This window comes from Eulemur rufifrons, chromosome 4 (genome assembly GCF_041146395.1).
Source record: "Eulemur rufifrons isolate Redbay chromosome 4, OSU_ERuf_1, whole genome shotgun sequence".
Taxonomy (NCBI): Eukaryota; Metazoa; Chordata; class Mammalia; order Primates; family Lemuridae; genus Eulemur; species Eulemur rufifrons.
Genome location: NC_090986.1, coordinates 38,318,932 through 38,339,126, shown reverse-complemented (window position 1 = coordinate 38,339,126; position 20,195 = coordinate 38,318,932). Strand labels below are relative to the sequence as shown.

Sequence of the window (20,195 nt, the reverse complement as noted above, 5' to 3'; positions counted from 1 at the left end):
TTTAAATGAGAACATATGAAAGTACATGTATAGTACTAATATTATTTATAAACTCATAAATAAAAAAATTCAATAGCAACTTAATACTGAACAATATTTATCATTAAAATCATATTAATGATAATAATAATTATAAACCGAATGAATGTTGGTAATATTTAACCCCCATACTTTGGGACCAAATTGAAACATATTTGTCTTCTGATTCATTCAAAGCAACATGGCTTAAAATATTTTAAGTTCTAGGCTAACAGAGAATTTTAGGCTAGGAAAACTGATTAGCTATTTATGGACTGAAATAAACAGAATATGTAATTTCAGTTACATTATAAGGGAATTTTATAATTTTTGAAATATCAGGCTAAAATTTACTAATCAAATTATAAAGCCAAAAATCAGCATGGCGATTTAACTGGCCTTTGAAAGATTTACTTTCTTTATAATACCTGTTTGGTGTAAAGAGAAGAAACGTGAGCCTCTGCCAATTTGGCATCTTTCACGACTACTAAAAAGAAAAGAAAACAAACTTACCTAATGAATCAGAACAGCACATAGTCAACATACAAGAGACTACATAAAAATATATCATAGATCTAAATATAGTAAAGAAGTTTTTGAGTAAAGTCACTATTTTGAACACTGAAATCTGATTTTGAAATTTTAAATATAAATCTGTACACAAATTGCAGGCCAAAACATTCCTATGAAACAGTATTACCATCAAGAACATACGTATAACTTTAACCCCAAGTGTCAGGGGGGAAGAGGACAGGAAGAAAAAGAACAGCATCCACAAGTTACTCCATTGGCAGAAGACTATGGTGGTGGTGGAATTATACTTTTTGAATGTGAGGACCCCAATATGGAAGAAAGTGATTTTTTTAAAATGTGATTTTTAATATTATCACTATAATCTCAAGAGAAGCAAAAACACTTGCAACCAAAACAATGAGTTTTAAAAGATAAATATGTAATCTTCCACCCCCTCATTCTACAAAGAATGTATTTATTTCCTGGAAACTGCTGTATCAATTTTCAATGATCATGTTCACTTGCCAGAGAAATCCAATTAAAAATCACAATATTGTTGCAAATGTCAAAGATTTTTATACAAGTATAGGAAATGCACACTTAAAATATCAGACTGGAACACTTACCAAACAGTGTTTTCCTAAAGTAGTATCTATAGTACATTTCTTTATTCATACATCTTCAAATGGTCAAGTTTTCTTTCATACATCCAAAATGTAATGTGATGTTTTCTTATTCACCAAATGTTATCTCTACTTGAAGTCTGGTTCCAAACTAATCAGCCTGCTTTTAAATTTTAAGACATCTGTTGAAAATTTATAGGATCAAACCAAACTCAAGTGGTATAAATTTTAAACATTGGATTGTACATTATTGTAAAGGTATCAGTAACCATTATTATTAAGAGTAAGTTAGTGATTATAGCTCCTTTTGTGATAACTGGGGGGAAGGGTAGATCACCATCTGGAATGGTCTATTTAATTTTTTTCTTTTCTTTTTTTAAAATCAAGGAACATTGTCTTGGCTTTTTTTTTTTTTTGTCATTGTTTTTTTTTTTCTCTTTTCTTTTCTTTTTTTTTTTTTTTTTTTTAAGAGACCATTCCACTTTATTTTTAACATCCGGATGCATAAGGACTCATGTAAAGCAGTCATACACCATTATCATTAAAACCCATATGGTAAAATACATACACAGTCCAACAAAAGGCTAATACATAGTAAAGCCTAAGCATACTACTATGTAATATTATGAATACATAACTTGGAGACTTTAGTTAGAGTACTATGTTATCTATTCATTTTTGAAAACATTCATTAAGATTTTAAATGCAAATTCATTCCTTATTTGGAGTAAAACAAAATCCTCTAAGTTATAACAAGTATTGGTCATAAGTTTTCAGACCTATTCATTAAATTACAAAGAACCCAAAGAATTCTGTAATGTTCAGAAGTATGTAATAAAAACATTGCATATGTTTCTAGTGTGATGTCTTTAGCAACTGTTTACTGAAATAAAATGCAAACATCAATCTTTCAAAATACAGGATCAGAAGGTAGTTTTCTTCTCTTTTGTCTATTTGTGAAATCCATCTTCATCACATTTTACCAAAAATTGTTTTTACAAATATGTAAAAGTACATTAGATAATACTAATGAAACACAGGTAGAGTTCTAGCATATGCAGATCAATGATCAGTCAAATCATCTTCTCCAAGAACGAGATTCATTGTCCTCTTCTTCTTCATCATCATCTTGAAGTAATGAGTCATCCACCAAAGACTCTTCCTGAAACTTTAGGTTAAAATGTATTTAGGAATTTACCCAAAAAAAAAGAAAAGAAAAAAAGGTGACACTTTTAAATACTGATCTCTCTCTCAACAGAGTCGAATACAAAAGGTATTTCTATAGCTAGAACATTCAAGAAACAAAGAAAGGTAACCTTTATCCATTCAGTGGTTTCTCTATAGTACCTATTCTATTGTTTGCATGAAACAGGTACTAAAGAAATAATATATTAAGTCTTTGTGCATGCCATTTCTCCTGCCTCTTTACCAAATATGCCATCTTAAAAGATACCTATACCTTCAAAATATTGCTCAATACATTTTTAAAAAAGAAAACATCACTTAGTTTTCTGATTTACCCTATCTAACCCTGAATACTAAATTAACCAATAACATATATGAAATTGTACCAAGATTTATATTTCTTTTCTGCTGTATGTAATAAACATTTGCTTTTATAGCATTCCTTTCTTTTCCCCACTCCCTTCATAAAAGCTTCTCAGACTGCTATTTCAAACTTTTCAAAATACCTAATACCAGGAGCTCTCCTGCTTTTCTCCCCATTCAATTCAAACTCATGGAAGGACAAAGGTATAATCTAAAATATAAAATGACAAATCATGTACATGAGTTTCAAAATATACATTTTATTCTTGCATTTGACTATGGATATGTATAACAGCCCTGAAATGTTCTTCAAAGAAAATGAAGTGCCGTTATGAAGATCAAACAAGGGTAACACATGGAATCATTTAGTTTCTCCACCTTACCTTTATTTCTTAACTTCCTTCAACTTTTTTGTACACAAAACAGAGTTGTTTACTTTCAAGTTTTTGATTTCAAAGGGCTCTCCCACTTCACTGTTCTATACGCTCATACCTCTCAGTCGTCAGACTAACTTACTGTTATCCAAGAAAAATGCACTCTTCCACACCTATTCTGAAGCTTATCACCCTAACTAAAATCTCTCTCTCAACTATATCTCCAACCTCAGCTCTTCGTTTTGGAAAGCTAGTTTTCACTTAGGTCCCAGCTCCACTGTCAATACCTCCTTTATGATTCTTCTGAACAGAAACAATCACTTCTTCCTCTGGGTTCCCACAGCATGTTGTTCAAATCTTTATTCAGCATTATCAGTCTGCGTTTTATTATAATTAGTTTCTTATGTGTCTGCCACCACCCTCCTTTCCAGATTATAAGCTCCTTGATGATAGGGACCGTGTCTTATTCATTTTTGCATCTATCACGATATCTATCACATAGCAGGCATTCATTCTAATGAACTAAAATGATACGAATTAAAATACAGGAAAGTTGAAATGTTAATAAAGCAATTGAGTAGGATACCCTAAAACTTAAAATATTACAAGGTTTCCTGTGGATAAAAATCTAATGAATAATTATTATCTTCTAAGAGTAAATGAAAATTGATTATATATATGATTTTCATATATTCTCTTTGGATTAGCAATCCACAGTTCTCATTAATCCACAAAATTTAAAGTTGTCTGCATTTATCTGATATCCCTTGCCTGGAATATAGCTCAGGAATAAAAGTTTTATGTTAAAATCACAGCCATAAAAATAACACTTTATATAAAAACTACGAACAATTAAGGGCAAAAACAAATGGGAAAAAAAACATACTTCCTCTTCATCAGGTTCAACTTCTTCTGTTTCAACAGCTGAAATATTAGTTACTGGTTTATTCCATGCCAGTTTTAGATCCTGCCCTTTGAAGCGAGCTCCATGAACTGCAGCCTAAAACAATTAAGAATAGTGGGATATAAAACATTAATAATTTCTGAAAAAAATAAACTTAATAGTGCCTACTAAATGAAAATAGCTAAACACAATTGAAGACAGCTACCTATCCATCTGCTTTGTGATTGCTATTTATTGTTTATTACCATAATTAATAATTTACTTCTTATACTCAAACTAGTAATTGGAAGTTCCTTTGAAAAGAAAACAACAAAAATTTCTCATAAGTGAGTAGAGCTATTTTACTACTGGCCAGTGTTTGACTAGAAGAAATATGTCTACATGCTTACAATACAATGGTAACTGCTATTTAAGTGCTATTCAAAGCACTTCAAGATCCTGGGTATACTTTCTGGATTAATGTCTAAACTAGGATTAATGTGCTAAATGTATTTTGTTGCATTTTAATTGTTAATTTACAAATGGTATATACAGTAACTATTAACTAGAAACCTTCAATAAATATAAGAATAATTTTGCATGTATAAAGTATCACATTATTTTCAAAGTATATCAAAATGATCACAACTACCATAAAATGTTTGGCATATCTAATAAAAATATAAATATCTCAATAAAAGGGAAAAAATCTTATTCTTTTCCACTGAAAAATACAGTCTTTCTTACAAAGCTTTTATAACTGGATATGATAAAACTTGAACTTATGAAATAGTCAAGTCTAAGTACTTGCTACCTTAAGTGACTGGTTTAGAAATAATGCATTCAAATTAAAGTAACATAAACTAATATAAATCAACGTTACCAACATACTGAAATAACTCATAGGCACAAAAGATTTATAGAACAATCTCAAAGTACAGCATAATGTGAAATGTAGAAACAATTACATGTTCAATGACATCTGAACGAGAGTTGTGTGATATTAAAGTCCTCAGGTATAAATTTTAAATCTGGACATATAAATTTATAATAAATTTATAATAAATTTAAAAGATTTTATGCCTACTAAAATGCAGCTCAGGAGTTTTTAGTCCATGGCTTCATCACAATGTCATGTAAGTAAAATTTTTTAAAAGTACTTATTCATACTTAAGTTCAGGAACTTGCAATTTTTTTAAGCTATAACTATTACATAAAAATATATCATATTACTATAAGGAATTCCAGTAGTCTCATACAAAATGCCTATTCATAAAACTCATCTTTTCCTTCAGCTAAAACAATTTCATTTAAAAAGCAAAACATATTACTGACATTTTCTATGGTAAGTTCTTGACTAAAACTTCTGATGAGCTTACATGAGTTAAACATCTCTATATTCATCACACATTTCCTCAATTTATAAAGTCAGTCTACTATTTCCCGGAGTTTCAACTTTAAAATTATTTACAAGATGATTTTTGAACTTTTTATTAACTTTACTCCACTAGAAACTTTTGATTACTAAGTTATGTAAATTTTTGAAATAACTTGAGTTTATTAGAGAACTAAAAGTTTCTGACATTATAAGAAACATTATTTATATTCCATAATTACTTCACTTCAATAAAAACTGTTTTTATAAACAGAAAAATTCAAGAAACCAATATTTCAGATAATTTGCAACATAAAATCTTTAAAGTTTAAGCAATTTTTTCTGCAACCCATTTTGCTTTTTAAAAAAATTCTAAATTTCAAGCCACATAATGTAAAAAAATATAATCTATGATTATCTTATCCCTAAGAAATAACCACTATTTTATGAAGAGTTTGGAGTAAAGATCTACTATTTTTCTATACACATACTAGATGGGTTTGTGTATGCACATGTATATGTATATGGGAAGATACTTTAATGGTTTACAGCTTCCTACTTACATTATTCATCCAATTTTTTTCATAGATGCCTCTCAGTATACGCATCTGTCATTTTTCTTGAATGGCTACATATATATTTAGCATAATTAAACCAATTTCTACCGATATGAACAGCCATGTGTATTTGTACACCTCGTGTTACTTTCTATAGGAATAAAAGTTTCTTGGCTTTTGTCAAGATCTGGTGTGCTTATATTTTTCTAATTGAAGTTCTATTTATGGGAAAATGTTTCCCCCAACTGGATTTTGGTTTTGTTTATGATATATATTTCTATTGGAAGGAAAGGGATTGTTGTCTTTTGTTTTTGCTATGAACAAGGTTTAAATTGTCATGTATTGCAATTTATCAACATTTTCCTTTATGAATATTGTGCCATGCCTTAAAAAGCCCTCTCCACATTAAGATTACTTTCAGCAATCTCATAGCTTTTTACTAGTTTTATGTTTTAAAAAATGAAAATAACTATATCCAATTTGAATTATTGAGATATAAAAAAACAAAAAGGTATAATGTCTTTTTTCCAAATAGCTTGTCAGTTGTACCAATATCATTCATCTACTGAATAATCTGTTTTATTCCCCAATTTCAAACATCTCCTTTGTGATTTACTAAAATCCTCACAGAGTCATACGCCACACAACAACATTTCGGTCAAAGAGGGACTGCATATATGACAAAGGTGTCACATAAGAGTATAATGAAGCTGAAAAATTCCCATTGCCTAATGACATCATAGGCATTATAATGTTGTAGCACAACACAATTACTCATGTGTTTGTGGTGATGTGGGTGTAAACAAACCTACTGTGCTGCTATAAATGTATAGCACTTATAATTATGTATAGTACATAATACTTTAAAAAGATAATAAATGAGTATGTTACTGGTTTATGTATTTACTATATGCTATACTTTTTATCATTATTTTAGACTATACTTCCATTTATAAAGAAAAAGGTAAACTGTAAAACAGATTCAGGCAGGTCCTTCAGAAGGTGTTCCAAAAGAAGACATTCCTATCATAGGAGATGACAACTCCATGTGTGTTATTGCCCCTCAAGACCTTCCAGTGGGAAAAGATGTAGAGGTAGAAGACAGTGATACCAATGATCCTGACCCTGTGGCTAATATGTGTCTTAGCTTTTAATAAAAAAGTTCAAACAGTTTAAGTGTTTAAAAATAAAAAATGTTAAAATATAAAAAAATTATAGAATAAGGATATAAAGAAGATATTTTTGTACAGCTGTGCAACGTGCTTGTATCTTAAGCTAAGTGTTATTATAAAAGAGTCAAAAAGTTTAAAAAATTTTTTAAGTTTATAAAGTTACAGTAAGCTAAAGTTAATTTATTACTGAAGAAAAAATTTTTTATGAATTTAAGTAGCCTAAGTGTATAGTGTTTATAAAGTCTACAACAGTAGTACAGTAACATCCTAGGCCTTCACATTTACTCACCACTCACTACTGACTCACCTAGAGCACCTTCTAGTCCTGCAAGCTCCATTCATGGTAAATGCCCCATATTGGTGTACCATTTTTAATCTTATATACCATATTTTAACTGTACCATTTCTATGTTTAGATATACAAATACTTAACATTGTGTTACAACTGCCTACAGAATTCAGTATAGTAACGTGCCATACTGGTTGGTTTGTAGCCTACCAGGGAGGGAAACCTGCAGCCTCAAGGCAACATGTGGCCCCCCAGATCCCCAAGTGCAGCCCCCTCAACCAAATCCAAACTTCACAGGACAAATAAATGCCTTTATTAAAAGGATTTGTTCTGTAAAATTTGGATTCAGTCAAAAGGCCTCATTCAACGAACCAGAAGGACACATGTGGCTCCAGGGTCACAGGTTCGCCACCCCTACACAGTATACTACACAGCCTAGGTGTGCAGTATATCATCTAGGCTTGTGAACACTCTATGATGTTCACACCATGACAAAATTACCTAACAATGCATTTCTCAGAACGTATACCCCCAACACTGCATGACTGTATATACTTCGGCCTATTTCTGAACTCTATTGCCTGTTTCATATCGCTTTTTAACAGTACAAATAATATAATGTTTTAACAATGTACTGTGGCAGTGCTTCAAAAGTTATGTATGCATTTCAAAATTTCATTAAAATATATTATACTTTTAAAAATGAACTTTATGGCTGGGCTCTGGTGGTTCACACCTGTAATCCTAGCATTCTGGGAGGCCAAGGCGGGAGGATCACTTGAAGCCAGGAGTTTGAGACCAGCCTGAGCGAGAGTGAGAACCCATTTCTACTAAAAATAGACAAATTAGTTTGGCATGGTGGTATGCACCTGTAATCCCAGCTACTCAGGAGGCTGAGGCAGGAGGAATGCTTGAGCCCAAGAGTTTGAGGTTGCTGTGAGCTAGGCTGAAACTAGGGCACTCTAGCCCAAGTGACAGAGCGAAACTCTGTCTCAAAAAAACAAAAACAAGAACAAAAACAAACAAACAAAAAAACAACAAAACAATGAGGTTTATAACCATTTATAAAATTTCAAAGAACATCATGTTTAAATGTACTCCACAGGATGCCTATTGAGTGAAGCCGTAGAGGGCATAAAGGTGTAAGTGGAGCTAAATGTAAAAATCCACAAAATAAGGAAGCAAAGAAGGGGGATATAGCCTCAGATAAAAATAAAATTAAATTTGCTCATCTCAATGCAAACACAGTTGATAATCTAGATAAAAAATATAATTTTTGAAAAAAAACTACCAAAGTATTAAACTAAAGCCAGAAAAGATAAAACATCAAAATAAATCATTTCTACAAAAGTTTTTTTATAAGATATATGTCTTAAAAATAATTAGATCCTGGCCAGGCGCGGTGGCTCACACCTGTAATCCTAGCACTCTGGGAGGCCGAGGCGGGTGGATCGCTCGAGGTCAGGAGTTCGAGACCAGCCTGAGCAAGAGCGAGATCCCGTCTCTACTAAAAATAAAAAGAAATTATCCTGCCAACTAAAATATATATAGAAAAAATTAGCCGGGCATGGTGGCACATGCCTGTAGTCCCAGCCACTCGGGAGGCTGAGGCAGTAGGATCGCTTAAGCCCAGGAGTCTGAGGTTGCTGTGAGCTAAGCTGACACCACGGCACTCACTCTAGCCCGGGCAACAAAGCGAGACTCTATCTCAATAATAATAATAATAATAATTGGATCCTTGTAGTTTCACAGATGAATTCTATTAAACTTTTCAGAAACATATCTCCAATGCTACTTAAATTATCTCAGAGTAAAATGAAAATAACTGATGAAAATCCCATCTCTCCCCAAAATCTACAAACCAAACTTACTTTTTTTTTTTTTTTTTGAGACAGAGTCTCACTTTGTTGCCCAGGCTAGAGTGAGTGCCGTGGCGTCAGCTTAGCTCACAGCAACCTCAGACTCCTCGGCTTAAGCGATCCTACTGCCTCAGCCTCCCGAGTAGCTGGGACTACAGGCATGCGCCACTATGCCCGGCTAATTTTTTCTATATAGATTTTTAGTTGTCCATATAATGTCTTTCCATTTTTAGTAGAGACGGGGTCTCGCTCTTGCTCAGGCTGGTCTCGAACTCCTGACCTCGAGCGATCCACCCACCTCGGCCTCCCAGAGTGCTAGGATTACAGGCGTGAGCCACCGCACCCGGCCCTGAAAATCAACTTTAAAAGTTAAAAAAAAAAAGAACAGATTTCAGTGATTTATCCAAGAAAAATACAATAAAATAGTATTTATGTCAGGAGTGAATAGTTACTAGGAAGCAAACAGATTAATGAAAAAAACCTCATCATTCTGTAAATAAAAAAAACATTATAAAAATCCATTTCTGATTAAAGATTACAGCCTTTAATAAAACAGGAATTATCTGTATTCTACCTTAACATGAAAAGCTAGCACACACACAATACTAAAAATACTGGAAGCATTCTCACCCATTTTATGAGCAAGACTAGTACTGCTGTTTTTAACATTTTTCTAAAGATAAACAATGAAATAACAGAAAGTAGTAAACAGAGAAATGTGAGAGAGGGAGGTAAAACTATTATTATTTATTGATGATATGACTGAATCAATACCCCCAAAGCCCAAGAGAATAAAATTTAAACTATCAGAAGATAATATGGTAAGATGACAGTTACATATTTAATAAAACAGATGAATAGTCTTCCTACATATGATCAGTAGATAAGGGAAAAAAAATCTCATTTAAAATAGCAATAAAAAGATAAATTATTGTAGGGAAATTTATAAGCAATACATACTGTCTATATACAAAGAAAACCTTAAAATTAACAAGCAATACATACTGCCTATGTAGAGAAAAACCTTAAAATGCTCTTGCAAGATAAAAAAAATATTGAAGACTTGGAAGAAGCACACAAAAGAAAACTGATCAGTGGATGACAAGAGTCCAGAACATACCCAAATAAACATGTGGGAAATTTGTATATACTAGGATTATTACACATAAGCTTGGGAAAACTAGATTTACCCAATGAAACCAATAGGCTGGCTCCCTATTTTGTTCCTTACACAAAATAAATTTTTTTCAAAGTGAATGTAAAAATGTAAGAAAGAAAAAGAAAGACTATAAAAGTACTAGAAAAGACAAGGGAAAATGTCACATCAAATTGGTATGTGTTTATTGTTTCACTCTCAGTTCTGAACACTGAAAAGGACTGATGACAGTAACATATTTAGTGGTTATGAGCATCCCTCGTACTCAGATTGTGGTCTCAGAGCTCCTTAGTGAAATGGTCAATTCCATATCTGGAAGAAAGAGTGTGTAAGATGAACCCAGAACACCTTTCATATTAGAAGCAAGGAAATTATCACAGGCCACCATGGTCCTGTCAAAATGACTCAGGAGCCAACATGTACTCTCCTACTGGCCAAAGATGGGATAATTTAAACATTAATAACTGTACTCACAAAATGCTTAAATCTATGATTTTATGACTGTATAATACTTCAAGCTATATCACAACATGAACCTTTGGATCCTTATCTAAACAAAATAAAAGATTTATAAGAAAATAAGAGAAATATAAACCCTGACTGGATATTTGATATTTAGGAAATATCACCTTTGGGTGTGACAACAGTATCGTGTTTTATGTTTTTAAGCCTCTATCATTGAGACACACACACTGAAATGTTTACAGATGAAATAATACAACTAGGAATAACTCCAAAATAAGGAGAGGGAGAGTTGTAGGAAGTGGGATATAGATAAAATAAGACTGACCATAAGTGGAAAACTGCTGAAGCTCAATGATGTGCATATGGGAAGTCATTTTATAATTCTAATTTCTATACTATAAACTGTTCAAAAAAAAAACATTTTTTTATTTTGCTTTTGTTTAAAAGCTGAAGCATTTTATTCATAGGCTTGCCTCCAGCCCTTTGACTAGTTATTCTTACACACATCCATTCAAAGCTTACAGCAAATTAGGAAGAAAAACAGGCATATACACACAACAGAAGGGGAAAAAAGGCTAAAGGAGAAAGAAAACACTATGTAACGTTGTTATGTGTTCCACATCTTACATGGAAATGGTTCTGGAAACAATTAAGTTTAGGAAAAAAGTTGGTTAACCAAAATTATACAGGTTTGTTTACCTCCTGGCTTATCAATTTATTTAGATTGTGATTCTAAGTGAAATATATAAAATGCAGCCTTTCACAGACTTATCTGATAAGAGAATCCTGTTAGGAGAGCATTTGCAGAACCAGTGTTCTGCAAAAACTCTGGGGAAAACTGACCTAAATTCAAATAACTACAAAATAGTTGAAGCTGTAATCCTAGTGTACCTTACATTTTTAGAAACAACAGTAAAATTAACCTATAAAAGAAAGCTAAAAGCAAGTTTATTAATATTTGTAATAATCACAATATACAATATTTAGGCATGAGTTACATTAATGACCATAAATATTAAAAAACAAACTTCAGAATTTATAGGGAAAGCCTTTCATTCCTTTAAGTCAATGAATTCAACACACATGACCACTTTCTCACAAGCTTCAGACCTAAAGTTAGCTATTCGGGTAGTACAGTGCTCATCATATGGCAGAACTTAATAACTATTAAGTAAATCAGCAAAAAACACACATAAAACACTATGCCATGCACATAATTTGGATTCTTTTCATTGAATCCACTTACACATATTGTTCTTGCTATAAATTTACCATTTACTCAATCAGCACCATTATCTTCTAACTACTGATGTTGCACTGTTCTCTATAAACCCAATTCTACATTTCTAACTTCAGGTCTAAAGAAAGTTTAAGTTTTCAAATCATTTACTCCATTTTGTCTCTAATTTGTTTCACTGACGTACCAATCATTCCTCATTTTGAAAACAAAAAGTACAACAACATTATTACTAATAGCTAATATAAGAAGATCTACTCTGTCTCAGGCATTATTCTAACTACTCTTACGGGTTTTGAAACAGTAAATCCTCACAAATACTTGGAGTTGAGGAATGAGTGTCAAAAATATGTCAGTATAACAAGATTCTATATTTCCTTTTGATATAAAAACTATACCTCTTTGAGTTTGAGACTATAGGTTTCATTTTTGGGACTGATTCTTTTAAAACAGGAATGTAACTGTCCCTAATCTAAAACAGGATCCTAGTCTGATATAGAAATAATTCAGAGTAGGAAAAAAGAAATATTCTAATCAGTCATGGGAAAAGGCCACTTCTTTTTTTCTTATTTGGGTAATTATTCAACATTAATACATTGGCACAGTGATAAACAGAAAAACAGAAAATGAGGTAATAGAAATCATCTAACTAATAACATACAGTCAAACTATAACTGTTTAACCTGAAGCTAAAAGTATTCTGCTTATATTTTTAGTCTTAAAAATGCTTCAATCTTTTTCCTGGGGAAAATTTCTCACTTTGCAGTTTTATCTGAATATCTCAATTACCTTATTCCCATACTTTCACCTTACAATACTATGCATCTGCTGATTATACAAAACAAAAAGAAATTCATGCAATCATCTAGGACAATGGTCCAGAAAGTAAGAACGGTGTAAAATTTGGAAATAAATGTTGGCAATGGTTGACAATTTTCTTTTCTTGGGAAGGCCTATCCTTTATCCAAGTTTACATCCTGCATTTTCAGTGTTAAAATTTCCTTTATTTTATATAATGATGGTGATAGTACACAGCAATTTTTTTGTATTTTTTAAGCATTCTTTCTTGGCAAAATAAAAAATTGGCACTTCTATGCCAAACTAATTTTTAAATTCCTATACTTTTCCCTGAAATCCAGAAATTTGAAAATCACTTCTCTAGTGGTTTTCAATAATCTGTATCATGTTTATATAAGGTAAGCTTCAAGTTAATTTTCTATTCTTTTCAAAATAGAATGTTACAAAATTTTAAGAAACATTTTGGCTTAAGGAAATGTTTATGGTTTAATAATTTTTATAACTTAATTTCAAATGTTTATTATAGCAGTGGTATTAATCCTTTCAGTCTATTAAGTAAATTCAACTAAAGCGTATTTACCTGGAATAGGTAACTCCCATTAGACCTAACTTGACCTCAGTTATTTTGTCATTTGCTCAACCTTCACATAATTCACTGTTAGTCTTTCTCATACATTAATCCTTGGTCTTTTTTTAACTGACTGCTATTCATTTTGGAAAATATATACACTGTATAAAAATATACATCAAAGGTACAAAAAGCAAGACCCAAGAAAAAAGATAAGTGAATAGCTCTTACCAAGAGCAAAACTTCCAAAAATTATTTATGACGCAAGAGGTTTGGTATTTTCCCCCCTTACCATATAAGTAAACAGAGAAGTAGTCATATATTTTTAAAGTTCTTACTAAATCCACAAACCTGGTAACATTTTAACCATGTGTACAATAACTACTACCGTTGTTTTATATTACTAGTTCCCAGAAAATAACTAGAACATAAAAGGCATGCTACTCATCCAAACCACCTAACATTGGACTGAAAACTGTCACTGAAGCCATCATTGAAAGGAAGCTTATTCAACCCTGTATTCAACAATACCTCTGAGAGAAAACTTGATCAAGATCTACTTTTTTCAGCACAATATTTATACATACAAGTTAACAGGAAAGTTTTAAATTCTGGGTACTTTAAACCCAGAACAGTTAAGATGGGTAGATAATCAGAACTACACTCTCCACTTCTACCTTATCCCTCACCACTCATTCTGCCAAAGCAGACCTTGTTCCAGGCTTCCTGAAGAAAACAATAATCGGTAGTGGGGTGGCCCTACCTCCTGTGAAAAAGAGAGAGAGAATTCCTGGAGTCTCAAGACAATACAATTTGACACTCAACTTGGTGACTAATTATATATATTCTAATTATATCATGTTATATATAGAATTGCCTAACTACATTAGGAAATTTTTTGTGGGCATAAATTCCACTTCAAATATTCTACCTATTGTCAAAGTGTATTTAGTAAATTAAAAAGTTCCCTTATATTAAACTTAAAAGCAATATTTATAAATCATTTAAAGCTGAATTTTGAAAAATTATTTTTAATACTTACTACTTCAGCTTCTGTTCTTGTCTTGAATGTAATTACTGCATGAAGTGAAGAGTCATCAATCTGATAATCTTCTATTTCACCATATTGCTTTAAATTAAAAAAAAAAGTATTTCCTCCAAATAAATATTTTGAAATATCCAAAAATCCCAATGGTATTAAAACCATTAACATGCTATTAAGTATAATCTAGAATATATAACAATTTAAACTGGTTAACAGAAAAGAATGCTGAGTAATTCATTTTAGTACTTGATATTATGAGATAAACAATGGTCTTATCTTCCAATCTTATTTACCATTCTACACTTTCTAGAATTAGTTGAAACTTATACTCAGTTGAACTGTTCTTTAAATGACAGAAATAATGGTCAAAGCCTGAGCTTCCTTATTGACCTTCCTTTTTTACTCATTAATCCAACAGCAGGACAAATTCTTTCTTAAGCAGCATACTGAATCCTCAGAACATTCTGTGAGTTTTGGTATCATTCCCAATAAATGGGGAAAGAAGATTCAGAAAATTTAAGTAATTTTTCCAAAGTAATTAGATTAATTACCTGGGTGAGAGTCTAGGTCTCTTAATTTAAAAGTTTAACACTCTACCCATGCTTTCAGTTACTGTATATTTCACCATACCATACACTCTCTTAGGACATTTAGAAACCGAACACTTTACATTAAGCCCGCTTTTGGTTTATTGGATTTTCCCCCCACGTGTAGGAAGACTGTTCTACAAACAGCAACCTTTATCACATAAAACTCTACTTGTTTATATATAATACTTTCCTTCTTTCTTACCCCAAAATAAAATTATAATCACAATTTCATTAAATACACTCACATATCCCACAGAGGAAAATTCTGTAGAGCATAGTGAAGAGAACGGACCCCAGAGCCACTGAGCTCTGCCAGTTACTAGCTATGTAAACCTGAACTGAACAAGTTACTTAATCTCTTCATGCTTCATTTTCCTCATCTCTAAAATGGGCATAATAAACAGTACCTTACCTGATAGGGTTATCCAAATAACTCATAATGTAATGAGTTACTATAAGGCACTCAGAAGGCATCCCTATCACAAAATAAGTTCCCTACACTCTTACTTAATTTTTAAACGTGAATTACCACTGCTAACTTTTGAGTGGAATTTGACCCTCCAAATGCAAGTTAAGAATTTCCACTTAGAGGCTCTGAATATTTCTCAAACCAAAACTATCTCAGTCTCACCAAAATATAATCATAACAAACTCACCTGGTTTGTTTGGATTATTTTAACATATTAATTGCTATTTTCCTGATCAGCTGTATAACTATACACAATACACTTACATTATCGGGATCTCCTTTCCCTTATGGAAGGTACAGAAGTGGAGTGCATAGCAGAAAAGAGCTGGGCAAGATTATCCCCAACCTCCTTTCTTTAACTCTTTAAATCCATCAAGAACAGGACTTTCTAGACTCCTCATTCTTAAATATTAGCCATTTTAGTTATTTCTTAAAGATAAACCATTTCTTTCAATACCTTATGACTTGTTAAAGTATCTGTAACTGCTGCAAGCCGGGAATATGACTGTTAAACACTTAAATCTGAATTTTCAAAAGGTTAAATCATTTCTGTACCCGTCTACAAGCATACCTATCCTTCAGGACCTATGCTCCAGTTTTAGTACCCCATGAAACTTTTCTCTACTGTTTTTTTTCCCATGATATGCCAGTGTGAAAGATACTTCCCTAAGTTACTAATGTATTTATAGTATTTAACAAATTGAACTTGATTATAAGTTATGTTTGTAGTTTAGTTTAACTGGTTTGTGTTAAGCCAATGTATGTAGAAGCCCTGGCGTTAGAGAACTAGTTATTTCTTTCATATCTACACAGCAATAACTATAATGTTGAGGGTAAAACTGATGTTTAGTAACTAACCTTTGGGATACCACTAAGAATCACAACATGTAAGTTCAAAGGGCCATTTGGCAGGTATAATCTTCTCCGTTCAGCACATGAACCTAATGAATCCCAGAAGTCCAAGTTAAATAACGGATTAGCAGGGACTAAAATTCCATTCTCCTTTCTCATAGGTCAATCTATTACCATTAGATAGACTCCCTTTAATTATACCCTGACTAAGGTACTAAGGTGACTTCAAGATCAATTCTGGGTCAGCTGGATCAAGAATGCAATATTAACAAATAAAATCCTATTTTAATTTAAAAAAAAAAAAAAAAAAAAAAACTCTGGATGGCCCATGTAACACGTTAAATTTTTCCTTAAAAATAAATATCAAATGAAATTACAGAATTTCTCTCTCTAAAACAATAAAGTTTAAATTATTCATTTCACAATATCTGAAAGCTTATTAAGTGTAAGAATAATAACATTTCTTCCAGTTTAATTAAATAAAAACTCCCACAGTTTATTTTTTAAATTAAGGAGAGATTATAGAGCAATCAAACGCTTTGCTCAGATTAACAGGTTGAAATTACTCATGTCATTTTCATAATTTCCTCTTTAATTATATTATCCCCAACAATGATTATCAGTTTGTTTGGTTGGGCAGTAAGAAAGTACCGCAAAATGTGGAAGAAGATCTTCTCTATCACTCTCTGTAAATGCAGAAATCTCCAATGCCCTGGGACGGTGATCCACCACAGCATGACCAGGCACACCTCGCCCTCGACCTCGACCCCTGCCTCGGCCATGAGCTGCACCTCGACCTCTCGAATGAATTCCTCTGCCCCGACCAGAAGAAAGAATTCCTCGTTTGGCAGCCTAGAAGAGATTAGACACACAGGTTAAACAATGTTGTAACTAACAATACAAGCCAAGTATTATACTCGGGCAGATGAATACAACTTCTATTGAATTTGACATCATATTCCAATGTCCTATAAAAGGATCACATAATTTAAATTGAGGTTTTAGTTTTTAAAGGAAAAGCAAATTTAAGTAGCTAGTGAATTTAAACAACGAAATAACATTAAGGTTTTGAAATTACTAAACGTGTCTTTTTCTAAGTTCTTGGTCTCTAAGACATCAGGATATATAACAAAAAAAGACCAGCAACTCTTGATTTCCAAATCATATAGTGTTAAAAATGTTACTTCAGAAGTCAGGTTAATATATAGATACATAGTACCTATGTATACAATAAATACATTTTTCTAGTTATGACTTTCAAATATAATGTTTCCATTTGTTTGCCTATTGACTTCAGTAGGTAGTTATCTCAAATTCATCATTTTGATCACTTATAACTAACATCATTACAGAACCAACGTAGCATACTTATTGATATTCTACATTACTCAGTATGAACAGGGCACCATTCTTTCATTCCACAATTACTTAATGAACACTTTCTGTGCATCCTCATGAAACTCATATCTAAGGGGGTAAAGAGACATTAAACAACTAAGATATTTACTTACATTAATAGGAAGTGACTCAAAACTGGGGAAATGCTTTACTTGAAGATTTGAACACAACTTTAAAGATTTGCAGTGAATAATCCACTAAAATGAATGCTCCTTGAAGCTATTTTTTTTTTTTTCCATTTTTATTCTCTGCTTTATACCCAGCACCTACAATGGTAGCTGGCAGATTGTACTCAGAATTTCTTCAATGAATCAAAGAAACAAAGAATGAAAAAGGCAAAAGTGAGGTGTGGATTACAGCATGGACAAAGGCACCAAGGCTAAAAGGAATGTGGTTTTCCAAAGAATTAATAAAAACCAATGCAGCTGAGTGGAGAGATGATGCTGGAGAGATAGGGAGAGTTGGATCATGCATAACTTTAAGGATCATGTCAAGGATTTTAATTTTTATCCGAAGAGCCATGAAAATCAATTAAGAGATTCTGAGCAGTAAAAAAGAGTGATGTAATTAAACTAGTGTTGAAAATGGTATTTCAGAGTTTTAAGAACAGAGCAGAAGAAAGAAGAGAACGAGCTGGAAAACCCATCAATATGCCACCACAGTAGTCCTAGGACTGGAAGATGAAAGTTTAGATTATACTGGTGGCAATAGAGACAGGGAGATGTGAACACATTTAAGATACATTAAGGAGTAACACATATAAAACTTGGTAATTAATTAGATACGGACACTGAAGGAAAAAGGAATCAGCTAAGACTCCTAGATTCCTGGTTTGGGTAACTGCATAGATGGGGTGTAGGAACAAGGTAATTGCCTCTATGCTGAGTCTCGATAATGAGACATTCAAATGGAATGTCAAGCAGACACAACTACCAAATCTCTACTAGTGTAAGTATTGCAGTTTCTTCATCTCAAAACAATTAATCTTAACATCAGCTAAAAGAATCATCTAAAATCAAAACAATGTTATGTGACATAAGCCAGGAAAAGAAAGGCAAATATTGTATGATCATCTCACCTATATGTGGATCTATAACAATCAAACTCATAGAAGCAGAGAGCAGAATGGTGGTTATTAAGGGCTACAGGGGCAGAAGAATGGGGAGATGCTGGTCAAAGGGTACTAAGTTTCAGTCAGATAAGGAGAAGTAAGTTCTGGAGATCTATTCTACAGCCTGGTGACACAGTTAATAATAATGCATTATGTACTTGAAAACTGCTAATAAAGTAGATTTAAATTTTTTATTTTCATCAACCAATGATAAATATATGAGGTAATAGATGTGTTAACTTGATATAATCATTTCACAATGTATGCATATATCAAAATATCATGCTAAATACCATATATACATATTTTTTCATTTGTAAATTAAAATGATAAAAAATAATTAAAAATCCAAATAATAAGCTTAATAGGTCAAGAATTGATGTTAATATAGATTAGCACATACAAAAGTATGCTCTGAGGAATATTAATGCCTCAAAATGCTCCTTGATAAAGGGGGTCCACGGCCAAATAAATCTGAGCAACACTGAATACTTAATATGGATTTTTAGAGAGTCACAAATTAAAAGCCTCTAAGAACCCCCATAGTCAAAAAGCATGTTTAATATAACATTTTCAAGGTTATATTTATTTGGCCTGAGAAACTTTATTCACTAATTATTCACTAATAACTAGTGGAATTACTGTGGTAAATGAACACATTCTGGGAAATACTGCATTACTACATATACTAATATTAACTGCAAACTAAATTTAAGCCATCATAAAATAAAAATAGAAAATGGCATTCGATTTTTAGCTTTTTCATCATAAAAATGCAAAACATAAACTAATAAAGAATCTTGGTTAACAGTATTATTTATTACTATAAATGAAATTATGGGCCAAAATTTTGAAAATAGTTTGTTTTAAAGTAGTCCCAACAAAACTGGCATGAAATCTCCAGAATGGGGAAAACAAAATTTTTGTATTAACATAAAAGAAATCTATCTTTCTCAAAGCCTTTTTCCCCCAAAGATCTTGGGCAGGATACACATGCAACCAGACGAAGTTTTCAGAAAATGCAAATGCAGGACAACATCCTATGACCTCCTATGACTTTCAGATAAGATACAGTCTTACAGCAAATCTGGTAGCTACTAAATGTTAAGTCCTCAATACCTGAATGGCAGTATTCAACATAGATTTCTACTGTGCTGAAAAAATTATGATCAAGTTGCCAATAAATTCTGAAGAAAGCATTCTCAGATGAAGTAAAATAATCTAAAATACAAATAATTTAAATTATTGTATCAAACAATGATATAGACATGTACCAATTATATTAATGGCATTAA

General features: G+C 32.1%; 1 protein-coding gene across 7 annotated transcripts in view; it reads right to left on the bottom strand.

Moving 5' to 3' along the window:
• Positions 1–493: 493 nt before the first annotated feature.
• Positions 494–20,195, bottom strand: part of RBM26 (RNA binding motif protein 26) — a 78,348-nt gene continuing 58,646 nt past the window's right edge. For 4 of the 7 annotated variants that reach the window (XM_069467117.1, XM_069467118.1, XM_069467120.1 and 1 more), the window contains 4 exons: positions 17,043–17,243; positions 14,478–14,564; positions 3,963–4,076; positions 494–2,322 (listed from right to left, as the gene is read on the bottom strand). In XM_069467117.1, coding sequence (XP_069323218.1) covers positions 2,233–2,322; positions 3,963–4,076; positions 14,478–14,564; positions 17,043–17,243 — 492 coding nt within the window. In that variant the 3' untranslated portion in view covers positions 494–2,232. The remainder of the gene's footprint in view (positions 2,323–3,962; positions 4,077–14,477; positions 14,565–17,042; positions 17,244–20,195) is intronic. The other 3 variants (XM_069467115.1, XM_069467119.1, XM_069467116.1) reach the window with 1 other exon arrangement.